At 44.3% G+C, this 20922-nt stretch overlaps 1 protein-coding gene across 3 annotated transcripts in view; it reads left to right on the top strand.

Moving 5' to 3' along the window:
- The first annotated feature begins 799 nt into the window (after positions 1-799).
- The window catches only part of RFFL (ring finger and FYVE like domain containing E3 ubiquitin protein ligase), a 46249-nt gene continuing 26126 nt past the window's right edge, over positions 800-20922 (top strand). The window contains exon 1 of one of the 3 annotated variants that reach the window (XM_007190176.2): positions 800-944. In XM_007190176.2, coding sequence (XP_007190238.2) covers positions 845-944 — 100 coding nt within the window. In that variant the 5' untranslated portion in view covers positions 800-844. Of the gene's footprint in view, positions 945-13267; positions 13991-19322; positions 19345-20922 lie in introns of those variants that run through there. The other 2 variants (XM_007190178.2, XM_007190180.2) reach the window with 2 other exon arrangements.

The raw sequence follows: 20922 nt of genomic DNA, 5'->3' as shown, positions 1-20922 counted from the left end.
AATTCAATGATAATTAATAGCTGTTGATGAGCCAGTCATTCTAGAATCGATTTTTTAATAAGCTGGCCAATAAATGAGAATTGACATAAGTTTAAGGATTTTTCTTTTAAAAGTAAGTGTTAATGTGTTTTTCACAGACTCCTATGTTCCTTAAACATCTAGTAGGTGTGACGGTGGATAACTTAGCTTTAGCATAGAGAATGTGGCAGCTGATTAAACAAACAAACAAAGAAAACCCTCCTATGTATCTGTGTTAATTAGAGAACATGAGTTGTCTAAGGAAACAGAAAGGTCGGAGAAAGCCTGGTGGGGAAAAAGAACAGTGAGCCTGGTCAGAGCTGACAGAATTCACCCTAATGATTTGACCAGCTAGCCATGACTGGTCAGGTCCCCCCATGACTGGGCATCCTCTCACCCAGATGTTCTAGTTTGTAAATGCGAAGTGACTTCTTTATCAGCCTCTTGGGGAAATCTCCAGAGCTCGTGGACCTGCTACCTTCAGTAATTGTGCTGTCCTGAGCCCCAGGCTGTTTTCAGGTGATATTTCAGAAGGTGACTGACCACTGGAGCTTTTCTGGGTGACCAGCAGCCGGGGAATGAGGTTCACCTCCCCCTAGTAATCAGCTTTCGATTTAAAAGAAAAATCAGTGGGGCGCCTCTTCTTTTCTAGGTTGCAGTTGATTGCGGTTGGCTCAGGCTGAGTTGTTTGGGAAATGAGTTTTGCCTGGCATGAGTCAGCACTGCCCTGGGTAAACCGCCTGCTCTGTTGCAATCTTGCTTACCAAAGATACGTCCCCAGGCAGCACCATTCACTGCCTGAAAGCCGCTGCTGTTGGTTCCTGAGATGATCTCATCTGAACCCGGCTCCAAGGACCTCAGCAGCGGCAGCAACGAGAGGCAGCTTGCTTTCTGCCCTGGCCATGTTTTGAAACAGGCAAAATCAGGTAACCCCAGACTGTTTTCTCTTAGTGTCGAGCTAGACTGAGCTGATGCAGAAACTGGGAAGAGCCTTAGTCTTTAGAAGTGAGTCAACACGTTATCAATTTGGATATCTGAAAGTCCTTCAACTCTTTGGAGGGGATGTTATGGGAAAAGTTTCATTTCCTTTGGGATCTGGATGTGGTTTTGGACCTAATAAGACCGTTTATTATATAAACCTTAGAGAAATCAAACAGGTTTACGGCTTTATCCATCTTTTGCTGTTGTAGTCTCTATTCTTTCTGTGTCTTGTGAGAAATAGTTTAGTCAAACTAAACCATTGTTAAAGGAAGAGAGAGGGGCAAACATATTTGCTTTTCTGCTTAATAATTGTGACTCCTGAATTGTAGAAAGCACTGTTTTACCAGTGAGTTTCTGAGGTGTTAGGAAGACCCTCCCCTCATCCCTCATTCTGTTCAGACTGCTGCCCTATCTCCTTCCTGCTCTTCACCTCTAAACTTCTGAAATCTTCAGCCTCAGCACCAGGCAGTAACCCTCCTTAAAGTTTGCTCCTGTTCCTTACAGTTACCCCCAGATGGTCCATGTTCACTCTCTACTTCAGGCCTTTGCACAGGCAAGCCTTCTCTGAGACACCCTGCCCCAGCTTAAGCTGGCCAACTGGCTTAACTGGCTGGAGCCTGAAAATCACTTCTTCCATGAAATCTCTTCTTACTCACCAAGACTGGATGAGTACTCAAGAGCATCCTGTGTCTCCTCGATTGTATACTATATTGAGAAGCAGCACCTGTTTTGTTAGAATTATATCCATGGTACTTGGCACATAGTAGGTCCTTAGTAAGGGTAGAATGAGCTCGAGCCTCAATTGTACTTCCTCAATTCTGATCCTCTTAGCAGCTCTTTGTTATTTTGTTATTTTGGCTTCTACCCCCATTACCCTATTCCTGTTTTCCTGAAGATTACAAGTAAACTCCTAATTGCCAGACCCAGTGTTCTGGTCCTGATTTCAGCCTCCATCTTACTTAATCTCTGCCTAGCATTTGGCACTATTGAACCATTCTCTTTTTTCCCCAGCAGCCTTCTTCCTGTGGCTTTGTGGCCACCTTGTCTCTTCTGAGTTTCCAGAGTATCCTTCCATTATTTATTCTTATCTTCTTTTGATTATCCCATAAGTGTCGAGATGCTCCAGGGCTTTGTCTTGGGTTTCTTTTCACTCTTTTCCCACCCCCTTCCTCTAAGGATCTCAAATATGTCCATGAATTCAGCCATCCTCAGTATGTCTTACCAGCCCAGCTGTCTCTCCCAAACTTCAGATCCTTATTTCCAACTTGACAAATCTTGACAAGCTTTGTCCAACTTGACAAACCTACCAGGTTTGTCTTAAGTTCAACACATACATAACAAGTCATTATCTCCCCTACCCAGTATCTGTTATCTGCTTGTATTGCTGTATGTTTGAACTCTGTTAATTATATCTACCAAATCTTCCTCTTCATTCTTTTTATGCCTCACATCTCTAAATATGATAAATCTATGGTTGCTAAACCCTCTTGATTATATTGGCGTACTGTTTGATGTGTGTCTTTTCTTCATTCCCACTGTATTGCTTTAATTTATCATAGGTTAAAAACTAGATATTTTGTTTAACCAGCCCAATGGCTTAAAATTTTATGTGTGAAGACTTTTAGGCAGGGCCTGCATTCTTCCAAGATCACAGATAATCACCATTCTCCCAGATGTTACACAACGAAGATGTCACATTTGACCTACTTTGCCTCCAGGAATTTGAGTTTGTAACTTCTTATTCAAAGCCTTATCAAATCTTGACTGTGCTTTTGTCACTGCACCATAGATCCTTCTCTGCTCCAACCTTTCATTCTTGTTGCCAAAGTTATGTTCCTAAAGGCCAAATCTAATCTTTTCATTCACGCGTTTCAGAGTGCCATTTGTTCTCTGTTTCCTACTTAGCTGGATTGGGAAAGTCCTTCACAATTTGACCCTATCCTACCTGTTACTCATTTTATCTCCCTCTCCTTTTCCCAGCCATTTCTCTCCTCTCCAACCTCACTGAACTCTTCATTTTTCCAGTCCCTGGTTATACCACATCCTTTTAGGACACTGTGCCGTTTCCTAGTGGTTCCGCCTCCTCTCTGACAGGCAAAGTGCTCATCCCCAGGAGACTTAGTTCATATGTGAATCCTTCCCTGACTTCCTCCGGTAGTTATTCTTCCTTATTTGGACTTCCACAGCAGTGTCTGTCTCTTCCACTAGACTGTTGAATTCCTTCACTGAACCTGGTCCTTGACCTAGAGCTCAGCACCATTAGACAGTGGCTGAAGTGGGTCCCTGGGATCAAACCACTAGTCTAAACATCTTTATTAGTCTTGGCAGTATTAGAAAATCCATAAGCTTTCTAGTTAGATGGCATGTTTTTTGTTCTTGTTTGATGAACTTGAGCCCATGCTGCCTATTCCATATATGTCACCTGAAACCATCAGGTAACATCCAAAGTTAATTTGAAGATTTATAGGACTTCCTGAAACCTAGTTCTAGACCATCACCTAACGTAGTATAGTACCTTACAAAATTATCCCCTTGTATCATTTTTTAAAATTAATTAATTAATTAATTTTTTAAATTTATGGCTGTGTTGGGTCTTCGTTTCTGTGCGAGGGCTTTCTCTAGTTGCGGCGAGCGGGGGCCACTCTTCATTGCGGTGCGTGGGCCTCTCACTGTCGCGGCCTCTCTTGTTGCGGAGCACAGGCTCCAGACGCGCAGGCTCAGTAGTTGTGGCTCACGGGCCTAGTTGCTCCGCGGCATGTGGGATCTTCCCAGACCAGGGCTCGAACCCGTGTCCCCTGCATTGGCAGGCAGATTCTCAACCACTGCGCCACCAGGGAAGCCCTGTATCATTTTATTTGATACCTACAGTACCCTGTGTTGGGTAGGCTTTATTATCCCTATTTTATCAGTGATTGTAAAGCTACTTCTGACATTGAAGCATGCATTCCGGTAAGACTCAGAGGGAAAACATGTTTTTACACTGCTTTAAGCACCTGGTTTGTCTCTTTGTAGATAAATATACCTTGTTGGGTTCTACAGAAAAGGTGCCTTTGCTCAGTAGATGAGTGCTAAAGGTCTTGTCTTTCGCAAGGCCACTTTATCTTCGAGGTGGAAGGAGGAGGTACTCAGAGCCTGCTTGGCCTTGGAGAAGCCTTGACCGTGGTTGGAGACCTTGATTGACATGAATGGTATGCCCACTCCAGCCTCTCAAGCTTTTCTGTTGTGCTTCAGATACCTAGAGTTTGTTAAAATCTACCTCAGTAGTGGAGCGTCAAACCAGGTTGATGAGTGAAGGGAGTCATCACAAAATGGAATAAGGTGAGTGTTAAGAGCAGAAGGGGTTTCACATTAATTCTAGTAAGTGATTAAGTTTGTAGGGTAATTCACAACTTTTGGGGGGCTAACATGCCATATTTGGGACTGTGGAATTTGATTATAGAAAGATGAACCAGGGAATTCCCTTGGCAGTCCAGTGGTTAGGACTCCGTGCTTCCACTGCTGGGGGCACGGTTTCGATTCCTGGTTGGGGAACTAAGATCCCGCATGCCGTGCTGTGTGGCCAAAAATAAATAACTAAATAAAAGTAAAATAAGAAAGATGAACCATAAGGGCTGGGACATAACCTCTGTTAGATACTGGCATGTGGAATCCAATATTGGTCCCCCCATACTTAAGAGAGGAATAAAAATGATTAAACAGTTAAAAAAAATTCCTTATCATTATACGTTTAAAAAAAAAAATAGAAAGATTTTAGCCTAGAGAAGGAAAAGCTAAGGGATGGCTTGATTACCATCTTTGAGTACAAGAATAGTTTTTGCTTGGGGATTTTGATTAATTGGTCTTCCTATACTTCAAAGATTTAAGAGGAAATGGGCTTAAATTGAGGGAGGAGTGATTTTAATGAATATGAGGAAGAGTTTCTTTTTTTTAATTTAAAAAATTTTTTTGGCTGCGTTGGGTCTTCGTTGCTGCACGCAGGCTTTCTCTAGTTGTGGTGAGCGGGGGCTACTCTTCATTGCGGTGCGCGGGCTTCTCATTGTGGTGGCTTCTCTTGTTGTGGAGCACAGGCTCTAGGCGTGTGGGCTTCAGTAGTTGCAGCACGTGGGTTTAGTATATGTGGCTCATGGGCTCTAGAGTGCAGGCTCAGTAGTTGTGGCTCATGGGCTTAGTTGCTCCATGGCATGTGGGATCTTCCTGGACCAGGGCTCGAACCCATGTCCCCTGCATTGGCAGGTGGATTCTTAACCACTGCGCCACCAGGGAGGTCCCAAGGAAGAGTTTCTTGATGATCAAAGTTGGGAAGCATTTGAATGACTGCTAAAAGAGTGTTGAATTTCTGACTGTGTCAATTATCTGTTACTGTGTAACAGATCACCCTAAAACTTTTAGTGTCTTCAAATGATAGTCATTTTATTGCTGTGATTCAGTGGATTAGTAATTCAGGGGTAAGGGCCATATTGCTTTGTTCCACGTGATGTGGATTGGATTGGAGGATCTAACATGGCTTAACTCACGTATCTGGGGGCTTGGCGCTAACTGTTGGCTGGGACATTTTGGTTCTCCTCCATGAGGTCCAGCTCTCTCATGGAGAGATGGCCTCTCATCACTCATTAATCTAGACTGGGCTTCTTTACATGGTGGTTGGCTTCCAAGGGGGCCACAAAGCAGCTGCAGGGCCTCTTAAAGCCTAGGCCTGGGAGTCATACATACACTTCTGCGCCATTCTTTTGATTAAAGTAAGTCATGTGTGTAGCCCATATCCAAGAGGAGGGGATATGGACTCCACCTCTTACAGGGTAGAGTGTCAAAGTCACACTGCAAAAGGACATGCAGCATGGTTGGGATTATTGTGGCCAATTTTGGAAACAATTTACCACACTGACCTTAGAGATTTTAAATGAGATAATAATATATATTTATTGAGTAGGTAGTTTGGGCATATAGTTTACAAACTTGGCTGCATATCAGAGTCATCTGGGAGCTTTTTACAGGCATAGACTCCTTAGGTGCTAGACCTGTGAATCAGTATCTCCTGGGGATGTTGACACATTCTGTGTCAGTATCTCCTGGGGATGTTGACACATTCTGTGTCCTTTCAGGTAACTATCAGTAAAATGAGGCTGGGGTGAGAGGCAGAACAAGACAGATCCAGCTGGTATATATGAGGCAGAATGGTAGGTGCCTTAAGATAGGCCTGCTGGGGGGACTTCCCTGGTGGTCCAGTGGTTAACACTGCACTCCCAATGCAGAGGGCATGGGTTCGATCCCTGGTGGGGGAATTAAGATCCCACATGCCACATGGCATGGCCCCCCCAAAAAAAAAAAAAAGATAGGCCTGTTGGTCTCCTCCTGCTTCCAGGACTTGGCGAAGCCTCTGCCTGGCATGTTGCACCTTCCAGGCTGCCTAGTGTAAGTTACATCTCATCCAGTCAGCACATCACCAAAGGAGTGTTTCTTGATTCCTCGCTTATGTTTTCTCAAAGTTTCTAGCACTTATTCCTTCATAGCAATTTTTAGTTTATAATTAAATATTTGTGTGATAATTTGACTGATATATAATAGACAGAAATATGTCTGCTTTGCTTTCCAGTATCTTAACATAGTGCCTGCCTCATAAAAGGTACTCAGTAACTGTTGAATGAATAAATGGTTGACTGAAAGCATGAATGAATGAAGTGATATTTGAATTCGGGTTGTTTTTTTTTTTTTAAGTGGAAATCTTTTTTTTTTTATTTAATTTATTTATTTATTTTATTTTTGGCTGTGTTGGGTCTTCGTTTCTGTGCGAGGGCTTTCTCTAGTTGTGGCAAGCGGGGGCCACTCTTCATCGCGGTGCGCGGGCCTCTCACTATCGCGGCCTCTCTTGTTGCAGAGCACAGGCTCCAGACGCGCAGGCTCAGTAGTTGTGGCTCACGGGCCTAGTTGCTCCGTGGCATGTGGGATCTTCCCAGACCAGGGCTCGAACCCGTGTCCCCTGCATTAGCAGGCAGATTCTCAACCACTGCGCCACCAGGGAAGCCCGAATAAAAGATTTCTGAGCCCATTGATGGCTTGGTCCCAGTTGTATGAATTTGTTGGGAACCCAGTAAATAAAGACTTCTGACTTTTCTGTAATACTTGGTAGTTCAGGTATGGAGAGGTTGAGGAAAGGAGGGGAAGAAAAGTGTAGAATAAGAATTCAGTAAATCAGAAGAGGGCCTCAGGGTGCAGCAATGGCAGATCGCAATGGATTGTGTTAAGAAAAGTCGTGTTTGAAATTCATTCTTATGATAAATATTTATTGTGGTTCTGTTTGATGAAAGGCATTTTGGGATGTGGCAAAAAAAGAATGCAAAGATGGACAAGATGGGCTCTTTGAACTCTAGAAGGTTAGAGAGGGAGATAAAGTGTTTCACCACAGTGCATGATTGGAGGGTATGAGAGAGGTGGAAGGTAAGGAGAAGTATGGAAAAGTATCATCCAGGTTGGCTCATTGTAGATCGAGGGTGGCATCAGGTAGGACTGGTCTGCTGGGTGCCATCTAGCTTCTCTGGAAGACCTCTGAGGATTTTGGTCACTATGTTTCAGGTCTGGTTCTTCTAAATGGATTTTGTTTTGTACCTGGAAATGATCAGTCTTTTGGAGACAGGATTGTGTTCAGACTTGAGTGACTGTGCTCAGAATGGAACGCCAATTTTTATTTTAGAGTGGATTCCTTTCCTGTTGACTGGATCCTGGATTTTGCTAGGACATTGCTGTTAAATATCAAGAGATCTGAAAAATGAAATTTAATAATATCAAGCTTGCTTTCGTGAGCATGGAATAATGTGACAGGATAGTTGGTAGGAGAGAACACAGTTACAAAAAGGCTAAGATTATTGATTGCTCGCTGTATGCCAGGTATTGCACTAAGTGCTTTGCATACAGTAGGACATTTAATTCTCCCAGTGGTCCTCCTGCAAAGTAGGCACAGTTATCCTCAATTTTCATATGAGGAAACCAAGGCTCTGTCCAAGCTGGTAGGAGGCTGAACTGAGATTGGAACCAAGTCCCTCTGACTCCAAGAACCCATATACCCCTAACTGCTACTATATGCTGTTCCCATTTAAACTTCATGAAGGAACCTTGTCCCATCACAGAGAAGATGGCGTGTTGCCTCGCTGCAGTTGCCTCTGCCTTGGGTGATTCTGGAGTCGATGTGGCCCCCTCTATTTTTTCTACATTTTTCTAAGTTTCTTTGTTGACAACACTTTGATGTCATATTCTTTGTTTAAACATATTAATGCCATCATCCAAGCCTTTTTTTCCTCTTCTCTTCTTGCTTTTGGTTTGGGAGACATTGTATCTCTTTGGAGGGACTTTGTGTATCTTCACACATTGATTTTGTGTTGATTTTATTACCTTAATTTTATGGGTTAAGTTATGAGATTCCTCCAGCTCCTAACTTGTCAACCTCCCTCCCCACCGCCCCGCTCCCGTTCCTTCCCCACTGGATTTAAGTTCAAATTCTGAGTCTGATTTTGGAATACTCAGTCTGGCTCCAATCCAGCTATGCAATTTAGCCATGGCTCTCTGGATCGTTAGCTATTATTATTACCATCTCTCCCTTCATGCCCACTTATGTCTCAAATTAAATCTAGTTACTTACTGAAACAGTGTGTCCTTGATTTCCTACTTGTGTGCCCTTGTTTCTGTTGTGTTTTTGGCTTGAAATGTCATTCTTCCTATGAAGCCTTCTCTGATCCCTTACTGGGAGTAATCATTTCCTCCTCTGAGTCTCACAGTGGAGGATTCTTTTATGTCTCCTTTAAGGCACAGCACACTTTCTGCCGTATATTTCAGCTGTTTGCGTGCATGCCTTTATCTCTCCTACTAGACCATAAACTCACTGAGCAGAGCTATCTGGTTGACCTTTGTATCTCCTCTAGAGTCTAGTTCCGTTCCCTGCACATCGTAGACATTGGATAGCTGTTGGATGAATGGATAAGAGAATTTCAGGATTTAAGTTTCTACTCACTGGTTTAGATATTTTTCCCTCTTGTTTGCTTCTCTTCTTCCTTTTCCATTTCCTTTTCTTTTCTTATTTCTTTTTTTTTGCACTGACTCATCGAACTTGTCTTCGCCACTCCCTTTTCTTACCCAGATTTGCCTCATTCTTTCCCCATTAGCAGTCACTGTGTGGGAGGGAGTGCCACATGTTGCTGGTCAATTTTCTCCATCCTTTGTGGCTCTGTTCTCTCCAGGAATCATATGACCAGCATGGGAACCAAGTGGTGGATTACATTACGATCTTAATAAAAAGACCATGTGTAAAGAAGAGTCTTCAAGGTTTGTTAGTATATTGCTTTCAAGTGGGAAACTTTCTGATCCACATTTCAAGGGAAAGGGAAAAAAAATCCTTGGGTGCTTGGGAAGTAGATCAAGGTAGATTCACACTGCGGGATGTGGGATGTTAGAGGCATCTTATTTGAGCGAAGGAAAGCAGGAAGCCATAGCATCTTCTGCTAACTGTTTTTGTTGGATCCCTGCATTTCTTCTACAGCTGGAAGAAACATTAGTGATTAGGGTAGTGCAGCCCTTCTATTTTCCAGATGAGAAAGCAGACCCAAAGAGGCTAAATAACTTGTCCATTAAAACTGGGATATTCGTTGCCCAGCGTTTATTCCTAACACTGAATGTGGCTTGGAAGAACCACTAGCTCTTTGAAAACAATGGAAGTTTGGCTTGAAGTGGAGGCTTCAGGTCTCTAAACTGAAGGCTTTTGCAGTGCTGAAAAGTAGACTGAGGTTGGTAGCAGGTTGCATTGGGGGCAGTGCTCACCAGAAGGGCCCTGTTAGCTGCTGTGACTGCTCTGCGTGGTTCCCTTCTGGGGATCTGCTCACTGGGGACTGGCTGACAGAGATCTGTTCCTTCTACATTTGAAAGGAGGCCAACATTTAATAATAAAAACATTTCCAATTTTTCTTGCTCTTTTTCCCAGCCCTCATATTCCAAATTTTGTTCCAGGCTTAATTTTCTTATCTCAGCACTATTTGTGTTAAGTTTTCATTGTTTACTCTAGGTCAGATGTCAGTATGAAGCATGGGAAATCCAGAAAGTGTCTTAGAGGCTCATGATTGGTTTTTGGTCCTTTTTAGGTGCATCTTTTACCTGACTCGTGGAACTGTGTATTTTGTAGTCACTGAAATACTGTCCAGTGAACCAGTGGTTGGCAGATGTGAAAGATTACCTATTTGTGGCTAGGGAGCAGCCCGCTAAAGAGATCAGACAGCTCAGAACAGGAAGTCAAGTGCAAACAGGATGTGCTTGTCTTTACTGTAACTTGTATGCCTGTGTTTTGAAACTTGGTGTGCTTATTAATAAGTCAAGACTTCTAATACTTGAGCTTGGCTGAAGACGTGTCTGCTTCTGGTTTGAAAAAGAGATAAGGCAACAAGACCTGTACTGCCCTTGCCTTTATACAGGTGCAGATCTTTCTTCTGGGGATCAGGTCATTCTTTCTTTCTGGTGCATGGTGGTTTTCCTAGTTTACACCATATTGCATCCGTATATTTTATAAAATGAAACCCCTAAATTGACTGCTAATCTGTTATCTTTGGTAGATGCGGGGTTCAAGCTGTGCTTGTTTATTTATTTTTTAATAATGATAGGAAATTTTAGCCTCTAATTCACTAGCCTTTTAAATTACAGTTTCCTTTTATTGAATTCCAGGATTTCTAGCCCACCTTTTGAGTGTTTCCTGAGCAAGGTAGTTCACAAGTGACCCTGGGGTCTTTTTAGCCTTTGAAAGTTTCCTCCGGTGTGGAGGCTGGATCTAATGGCAACTACTGAACTGTTTTGTACCTAGGCGAGTTTCTGGAGAAGAGATTAAGTAGTTTGCTTGGGGTGGGGGGGGTCACCCAGCAGGTAAATGATCTTCAGAACCCCTGTTTTCTGAACCCCACCCCTACCCCCCGCCATTCCTTCTTGCTTGCCACTGTGAAATCTGCTTTATTATGTCTATTAGGGAGTAATCTTGGGGTCTTTGTGGATTATTATAACTGCTTGAGTTATTTCAGAACAATGATGGTCTCAAACCATAAACTAATGAGTACGGGGCCGGTAAAGGTTTGGGTAATGTTTTTTTGTGCATCTCGTATCCCTGCCCCATTGCAAAGAAGACTATCCTGCCACTTTATAATTCCAGGAGCAAATGGGTGAAGTAGCAGCACATCACAACATCCCTGAAAACAGCAGTTCTTCTGGGTATCAGCACAGGTGGCTTTTTTCTTGGATCTGTCAAGGAGTGGTGAATACGAGGCAGTTTGCACTGTGTTGTGGGATATATAGGCAAAGAATAAAACCTGAAGACCTGGTAAGCATAGGTGTTCTTCACGAGGAGATAATATGGTGCGAATACAAAGGTTTTCTTTGTGGTACTGGGTGAACTAGAAATTTCCATTTCTGCTTCTTGGGATAGATACTGGGCATATCATATCCTGGCAGGAGCAGAAAACATTTCAGAAAGTCAGCATAATTTTCAGATTGAGGTCAAACATCAAACCAAGCCCAAAGGTCTTGGGGAGGAAGGGGTTAGTCTGGATTCATCCTGGATTTATCCCCAAATCCCATCTGACTTCAGTGCAGTGCAAATAGTTACGGAGCACCAGGTAGGGCCTAGAATGTTCCATTCTCTGAATTTGGTGAACAAGAGGGGTTGAGGAGCTAAGGGACAGTCTAAGCTGTCTGGGCTGCAGGAAAAGTGACAGATTTATTAGCAATGGAGTAGAATTGGAAAGAAACAGCCTAGGGCTGCATTGTGGAGAAACCACTTCTGACCACCTCAGAGAAAAGTTCTTCAGGCATTATAAAATTAAGAGCTGGTGGGAGGGGCCTGGAGTCTTTTAGTTCTTGGAGGATCTTTGGAAAACTAGATGGAGCCTGGTTAAAGGTATCAGGTTAAAGGTTTTTTGTTTGTTTGTTTGTTTTCTGTTTTGTTTTTTAAAGTAGAAGATAGAGCAGATAAATTGTCACGTTAGAGAACCTTAAAGATTTTCTTAAAATTATTTCTAGCCAACTTTTATTGAGCACCTATTATGTGCTAAGCTCTAGAAATGCTTGTTATTTTAATTCTTTCAATTACCAGTTTCAGTGAAGCAGGCAGTTTCTATTGTTTTTGAGGAAATTACGGTTTAAAGGGATTAAATAGCACCAAAGTCTAGAGTCTTTGTTCCTTCCACACCCAGTACATTTGCCTACGTAAAGAACATCATTTAGATCCTGAGCAGAATCCCCGTCCTGAAGCACTGCCTTTTCCTAGGGCAAGGAGTACCACAAACCCTCTTACCTAGTTCCTGTCTCCTTGAACGTTTTTTTTTTTTAATCATGGTTACCCATTAGTCAGTCACTGTCATAGTATCTAGTGAAAGCAGCTTCTTCAATCAGAAGGTCCAGACAAGCTTATCTGGTAAATCCTGTTCCCTGCAGAAGAGTACAAGGAGGATCAGAGTCTTTTTATTCTTGATGGGCTTTGTCATCAGTTTTGATAGAAGAAGGATCCCGGGGTAATTAAACTGCAGGTCCGTTTATTCTGTTTTCAGCGTTGTTAGAAGACTTCACTCTGCACTGCTTTCTTCCCTGATTGACTCGCCCTTTGGGGCAGAATGTCTGGGCTGCAATTAAATGTGTAGGTTTCTCTGCTGCACTGTTCAATCTGTCAGCTCCCCTAAACGCCACACAAAGAAGCAGCCATTTAATTGGTCAGACCCCGAGGGTGATACTTTGGCACACCCCCATTGGTTAGAATTACTTTCCCCTGAACTTCAGAGCAGATGCTGAGGTCCCTCTGCAGATATTTGTCATGGACTAGTTGGAACCAGGGAATTTCCAGGAACATTTATAATTTGTGATTATTAAGTATGTTTTTCAGTTGTTTACAACAGTTACCACTGCAGGAAAAAAGAGCTCATTTGTTACTGGTGCAAAGTAGAAATCTCTCTCCTTTTCCCCTTCTTCATGTTGTCTTTGTAACACTCTATGCCCTGAGACCCTCTGCTGTTCTGGTTCTCACAGCCTTTGTCCTGTTTCTCTCCCACCTGGCTTGGGGCTGTGCCCTCAGTAGCCACAGGCAAAGCTCTGCTTGGACCTGGCTGTCTGGTCGAGGTCTGTCTCTTTGATTTCCAGCATTTCTTTTCTCTGTTCTCTTGCTTCTCCATTTGCTGTTTTCATCTTTATTTGTATTCTTTGCAGTTTCATCGCAGCACCATTTCAAACCACAGTCTCCAGGAGGGCCCTGATGCCTTCTGTGCCTTTTGATGCAGGGGAGGGATGGAAGTGACTGACGATCTTGTACATCTTTGAGGCTCTCCCTTTCTGGCTTTCTAATGCTGTAAGAACCGACAATCGTAACATTTTTCTATTACTTTTAGAAGGTCGGTCTGTTCCTGTTCTTTCCTTATTTTTCAAGCAATCTTAGCAGACGCTTAAATTATCTTCAGCATGTGTGAGGTAGGCAGCGTTACTATGACATCTTTCCTTAAAAGGATTGCTGTGGTTCTGTGGGTTTAAAACCCATAATTTGCTCATCACCCTGGAATCACGGTTGTGGAGTTTTCAAGAATGAATGTCTGTCCCTCCCCCCAGTTTTTAAAGCTCTAATGCCGTTATCATTAGTAAGATTTCAACAAATACCTGGTGATCACATTTGCCTGGCACTGAGGTTGGAAATAAAGCGGTAAAGTGACTTGCTTTTGTTTTCTGTTTCACCTTCTGCTCCCTAATCACGGGAGAAGAATACTTTAGAAAGAATCATACAGGTTGTTAAATGGTTGCTTAAATGCGGTGCTGCCAGAGCGCTCATCCCCTTAGAATGCACTCGCCGTGCCACGCCGCGCGGGGACCTTGCCTGGTTTTGTTCCTTTTGCAATCGCCAGTGGCTGGAAGAGGGCTGAGCAGATGAATGAATGACGGTTGTCCGGAGGTGTTCAAGATGCTATGAGAGCACAGACGGGGCCCAGAAGGTTTCGCTGAGGAAGTAAGTGCCACATGAGGGAGGTGGGGTGGGAGCAGGGGTCGAGGCTGAGAGAGGAACTGGAGGGAGGTTCCTGAGGCCACAGTAAGCTTGGCATTTGGGGACTGAAAGCACAGCAGGGTAGCTGGAGCCGAGAGCAAGGAGGGTGGGGCCCTGAGCTCTGATGATTGACTTTCATTATTATTATTATTATTATTTTTATATCTTTATTGGAGTATAATTGCTTTACGGTGGTGTGTTAGTTTCTGTGTACAACAAAGTGAATCAGCTATATGTATACATATATCCCCATATCCCCTCCCTCTTGAGCCTCCCTCCCACCCTCCCTATCCCACCCCTCTAGGTGGTCACAAAGCACCCAGCTGATCTCCCTGTGCTATGCAGCTGCTTCCCACTAGCCATCCATTTTACATTTGGTGGTGTATATATGTCCATGCCACTCTCTCACTTCGTCCCAGCTTACCCTTCCCCCCGTGTGTCCTCAAGTCCCTTCTCTACATTTGCGTCTTCATTCCTGTCCTGCCACTAGGTTCATCAGTACCATTTTTTTAGATTCCATATATGTGTGTTAGCATACAGTATTTGTTTTTCTGACTTACTTCACTCTGTATGACAGACTCTAGGGCCATCCACCTCATTACAAATAACTCAATTTCATTTCTTTTTATGGCTGAGTAACATTCCATTGTATATATGTGCCACATCTTCTTTATCCATTCATCTGTCGATGGACATTTAGGACTTCCATTATTACTTAATGGTTACCAGTGAAAACACTTCTTAAAAGGGGGCTAATAGAGCATTAGTTGTACTTGAGACAGTTAAGTCAGAAACCCCTCTCTCCTCCACTGGACCAACACAGGTGGGCAAGAATAGAAACTGAAACGGATCCCAAATATCGAGGAAGGGCTTTACCTTTAGGAAGTGGGCATCTGTCTGGAGCACTGGTGCCCTGAGGTTGTAGGAAGTAGGAAATGCAAATGCCTTTCTGGATGTGTAAACTAAACTTCTGGATTCCCAGGAATGGCTTTTCTGTCTATGGTGCCTTTCACAAGGTCCTCAAGTGTTGAAGGTTGGCTTGGCGGGTAGGTACCCCTTTGGGTGTCCCTAGAATGGAGCAGGAACCGGTGCGAAGCACTCCCCCCGCCGCTGGCCACTTCAGGTGCTTTCCCTGGTCTTCTCCCAGTCGGTCTGTTAACCTTGCTCTCCCAGCGCACAGGCCCTTGAAGCACTGGTGCTGACGGTGGGGCATGTGGATGCTGAAAGCAGCCGCCTCTTTCTGGAGGACCACAAATGACTCCAAGAACCTGGACTTACATCCCATCGCCCTCTAGTTGTGTGACCCTGCTCCAGTTACCCAACCCTCTTGAGGTCCAGCCTCTTCATTTACAAAATAACCATTTAAATTCTGAGTTTTGGGGCAGCATCACTGTATTAAACGAGACAATAGATGGACATGTAACAACTCACTTGGCACATGTTAGGTGTTTTGTAGTGTTTTTGCTTTTTCCTTAAAAAATAAAAATTTCTAGGATCATCTGAGAAAGGGCTTCAGGACCCCAGAGTCTGAATAACTCCCCCCCTTTTCCCCTTGCCTGTGCCTGAAATACCAGCACAGGAGATCCTCTCTCTCACTGGAAGCTTTGATCATTTGTACAGAAGTGTAACGCGGGGATGGGAGGAGAGAGGAGCCAGGCCCCGGTGTCTCTGAAGTCTTCCCACACGTCTCAGTGTGAATGGGGCTCTGGAGAGAGGCAAACACTCGATCCTCATTGGTCCCGTGCCTTAGTCTAGTGCCTACTGTTTACTGAACGTCTAGTACTGCCTTCCACCCCTTACGTAAAACTGGAAAGCCCAGTAAGGCCTGCTCCCTCCATACTGAGTAGCTACTCTGTGTCCAGCCTGGGGGATGCAGGTAAGTGTCTTCCTGTTACAGTGAAGCTCAGAGAGGCAACTTTCTCAAGCTCCTTCAGTGACTCACTGTTAGGGCCAGGCTTTAAGGTCAAGTCTGACTGAATCGAAAACCAAAGTAAAACATATTTGGGAACTTTATTTTTTTAATATATATATTTTTACTGTTCTGTTTTCTAAAAATTTAGCCCTAAAAGAAAATTCTTATCTAGGAACGATACATTATCCATTACCCACATCTAAAGGACTGCCTTGGAGGATGGAAAACATCCATTAGGCTTTAAAGCCTTTGGGAATGCTCCAGCCTTGAGAAAGCTCCCCTGTTTATGTCCAGCCTATACACTACCCCAGCAGGGCTGTTGTTCTAATTCAGGCCTTGGGGTTCTAAAGTTTTCTAAAGTTCCACAATATACTTGTCTCCTCTGTGACTTAGGTGTTCTGAGTTCTTCATTCTAAAATAAATATCTCAGAAATAATCTCAGTACCACAGAGAACATGCTTCCTTGTCCCACACCTGGCTAGGGAGACCTGTCTGTAGTATGGTTGACTCTGCCAGTTGCCTTACTTAGAAATGCCACAGTCACCCTATTTTATGCTCATTGTGTTGTCATCGGCATTTTAAATCTTCCCCCTCTGAGGTAGACCCCTCAGGCAGGTTTCTTGGAAGATTCCAGTTGCGACTCTGAGATTCTGTTTTACATTAAAGAGTTTTGAGGGAGTTCGAGTTTCTTTCCAGACTAACTTCTTTTAAAAAATAAGCAACCTTCCAAGTTGAAAGATGATTTTAAACTTCAGGTGAGTTCTTCAGATAATGATTGTGTCTTTATTGCGTGGGTGATGTGACCGGCTGTGTCATAGGCCCCATCCAGCCCGGTCCCTCGGGCGGTGGGAAACTCGGGCTTTGCGCGACCAGAGGGAGAGAGGGACGTTGGGCTTGCCAGTCAGTAGTTGCTATTGAACAGCTGAGCTGTTGCCAGTTTAGACTTGTAACGTATAGTTTAACGATCATTGATTTTGATTTGCTGTTTATGGAGCACTTACTGTAGGTTAGGCACTTTGTTATTTCTCATCCCTACAGTTAGTTACCTTCCAACAGGGGAGGTGTTACCCTCTTATACAGGTGAGGAAACGGACTCAGAAAGCTTAAGTAGCCTGCCCAAGGTTAGCTACCTTTTTTTAAAAAATAAATAAATTTATTTATTTATTTGTGGCTGCGTTGGGTCTTCGTTGCTGCGCGCGGGCTTTCTCTAGTGGCAGCGAGCGGGGGCTACTCTTCGTTGTGGTGCGTGGGCTTCTCATTGCGGTGGCTTCTCTTGTTGCGGAGCACGGGCTCTAGGTGCGCTGGCTTCAGTAGTTGTGGCACGCGGGCTCAGTAGTTGTGGCTCACGGGCTTAGTTGCTCCGCGGCATGTGGGATCTTCCCAGACCAGGGCTTGAACCTGTGTCCCCTGCGTTGGCAGGCGGATTCTTAACCAGTGGACCACCAGGGAAGTCCCGCTACCTTTGTTTTAAATAAAGAACTTTTGGGCTTCCCTGGTGGCGCAGTGGTTGAGAATCTGCCTGCCAATGCAGGGGACACGGGTTCGAGCCCTGGTCTGGGAAGATCCCACATGCCGCGGAGCAACTAAGCCCGTGAGCCACAATTACTGAGCCTGCGCGTCTGGAGCCTGTGCTCCGCAACAAGAGAGGCCGCGACAGTGAGAGGCCCGCGCACCGCGATGAAGAGTGGCCCCCGCTTGCCCCAACTAGAGAGAACCCTTGCCAGAAACGAAGACCCAACACAGCCATAAATAAATAAATAAATAAATAAAATTTAAAAAAATAAAAAATAAAGAACTTTTTCGTAGTCACTTTTTTTTTTTTTTTTAAAGGATTTTCTTATTTATTTATTTATTTATTTATTTATTTTTGGCTGTGTTGGGTCTTCGGTTCGTGCGAGGGCTTTCTCCAGTTGCGGCAAGCGGGGGCCACTCTTCATCGCGGTGCGGGGACCGCTCTTCATCGCGGTGCGCGTGCCTTTCTCTATCGCGGCCCCTCCCGTCGCGGGGCACAGGCTCCAGACGCGCAGGCTCAGTAGTTGTGGCTCACGGGCCCAGCTGCTCCGTGGCATGTGGGATCTTCCCAGACCAGGGCTCGAACCCGTGTCCCCTGCATTAGCAGGCAGATTCTCAACCACTGCGCCACCAGGGAAGCCCCGTAGTCACTTTATGTCACTGTAAATATTGGCAAAGTGCTTTGGGCCCTAAGCAGAGATAACTAGTACTTGCCTCATGGGCTGTATTGATAAAATATGGACTGTTTCTCTGAGCTCGGCTTGTTCATTCCACAAGTTATTTGGGTGCCTGCTATGAAGCGGCCCTGTGCTAGATGATGCGGATAGAAAAGTGAAGACAGATGAGGTTCCTGCCCTTGGAGTTTATGCTGTAAACAGACAGATATAATTACAGATTATGATTGTTTTCCCAAAGGAAACTGAAAGGGCAGTGAGCGAGTGTGTGACTGGGGAGGACTCCTCTAAACAGGTGACGCCTGAGCAGAGACCTGAGGATGAGAGGAGCAGTAGCGGCAGGGGAGCAAGTGCAGGGACCCCGCGGCGGGAGGGAGGCTGGCGTCCTCGAAGAACTGAAAGGTCACAAGGCGTGAAGCTTAGTAAGCGGTCAGGAAAGTAGCAGGACGTGAATTGGGGAAGTGGGCCGGGGCTGGCGGCATACGTGGGGTCTTTTAACCGTGTAAGGAGTGGGAATTTTTTTTTTTAACATCTTTATTGGAATATAATTGCTTTACAATGGTGTGTTAGTTTCTGCTTTATAACAAAGTGAATCAGCTATACATATACATATATCCCCGTATCGCCTCCCTCTTGCGTCTCCCTCCCACCCTCCCTTATCCCACCCCTCTAGGTGGTCACAAAGCACCCAGCTGATCTCCCTGTGCTATGCGGCTGCTTCCCACTAGCTATCTATTTTACATTTGGTGGTATATATAAGTCCATGCCACTCTCTCACTTCGTCCCAGCTTACCCTTCCCCCTCCCCAAGGAGTGGGAAGTTTTAATTCTCAAATGTAATGGGAGTCCATGAAAGAGCTTTAAGTGTTTTTGTCCAGGAAGGAAGAAAGAATTGTGGAGAAAGAACTGGAGAGAGGCAAGAACTGAAGCTGGGAAACTAGTTAGGAAGCCGTTCTCTTGTCCAAGAAGCTATGATAGACCCTGGAAATGCAATAGTACACAAAGTCCCTGCCCTTATGGATTTTAAAATTCTAGTTAGGGAAGGCAGTTAACAAGTAAGCAAGTAACACCAGCCTAGTACTAAGTGTTAGGCATGAGATTAGAAAGTGACATTTAAACTGAAGGTGAATGACGAGAAGGAGCCAAGCACGTGATATTCTGGGGAGAAGAGTCCAGGCGGAAGGAACAAACAGCAAATTCAAAGGGCCTAAGGAGGGAAATGTGAGTAATAGATGAGAGATGCGATCTAGACCACTGTGGGGGGCAAGGGAGATGGAGATGGGCACTGACGAATCTTCAGCTTGAGAATGGTGTTTAAAGCCATCTGACTGGGGTCTCCTCGGGAGAGAGAGTGTGGATGGAGAGGACGTGGAAGACAACCTAGGCACTGGCAAAACTTAAGAATAGAGGGAGGGGGGCAGCACGGAGGCTTTGAGGCAGGAGGAAAACCAAGGGTGCAGAGTTCTGGAAGCTAAGAGATGCCTAGAGGGGAGAGCTTTTCCAGGAGGAAGGATGGGTTGCCTATGTCCAGCCCTGCTGGGAGGTTGAGGAAGATGAAGCTAGAGAGTGTCACTCGGACCTGGCCACTTGGAAGTCCCGGTGACCTTACAAAGAAGAGATTAGGCGGAGTGATTGAGTCAGGCTAGACTGGAGGAGGTTGAAGAGTGAATTAGAGGTTGAGGAAATGCAGTCGAATATTTGGAGAAATTTTGATGTAGAGAGCAGAGAAAAGGACCTTTACCTGAGGAGTGGCGGGTGTGGAGTCAACATGTTGTGGGTTTTTTTGTTATTTTTTATTTTTATTTTTTTTTTATAAATTACAAATATTAGATGCTTTAAAAACTCTTTTTATAAACTTTAAAATATAACTAGAGAGGGACTTCCCTGGTGGTGCAGTGGTTAAGAATCCGCCTGCGAATGCAGGGGACACGGGTTCAAGCCCTGGTCTGGGAAGATCCCACATGCCGCAGAGCAACTAAGCCCGTGAGCCACAACTACTGAAGCCCACGCGCCTAGAGCCCGTGCTCCGCAACAAGAGAAGCCACCGCAATGAGAAGCCCGCGCACCGCAACGAAGTGTAGTCCCCGCTCTCCACAACTAGAGAAAGGCCGCGTGCGGCAACAATGACCAATGCAGCCAAAAAAAAAAAAAAAAAAAAAAAATCCATATCTATATCTATATCTATCTATCTATCTATATATATAAAACTAGAGAAGTGTACAAATTCTAAGTGTACAGTCTGATGAATTTTCACAAAGTAAACATCTGTATAACCAGCACTCAGATTAAGCAACAGAACATTACCAGAAGCCCCCTTGTGCCCCCTTCCATCTACTGTCGGAGGATAACCCCTGTGCGATTTCTAGCACCATATAGTAATCTGCCTGTGTTGGAATTTTATATAAATGGAATCATTTAGTATGTATTCTTTAGTGCCTATCTTCTTTCACTCAGCATTATAAGATTCATCTTTACCGTTGCATGGAGCAGTAGTTTGTTTATTCTCATTGCTGTATGAATATACCTTTATTTCTCCATTCTACTGTGGATCGACATTTGGATCTTTTCCACCTTGGGGCTATTACAATAGACCTGCTGCAAACATTCTTGTGTACTTCTTTTGGTAGACATGTTTCTGTTGGGTATGTACCTGGAAGTGGAATTGCAAAGCCCTGGGGTGTGTGTGTGTATGTGTTTACAAAGTGGTTGTGCCAGTTCATAGTTTTGGCCAGCAAAAAATCCTTGTCAATACTTGCTAGTATCTGTCTTTTCCATTTTAGCCATTCCAGTGGGTGTTTG

This window comes from Balaenoptera acutorostrata, chromosome 20 (genome assembly GCF_949987535.1).
Source record: "Balaenoptera acutorostrata chromosome 20, mBalAcu1.1, whole genome shotgun sequence".
Classification (NCBI taxonomy): Eukaryota; Metazoa; Chordata; class Mammalia; order Artiodactyla; family Balaenopteridae; genus Balaenoptera; species Balaenoptera acutorostrata.
The sequence above is the reverse complement of the archived record's forward strand: the minus strand, read 5'-3'. Positions and strand labels throughout refer to the sequence as shown.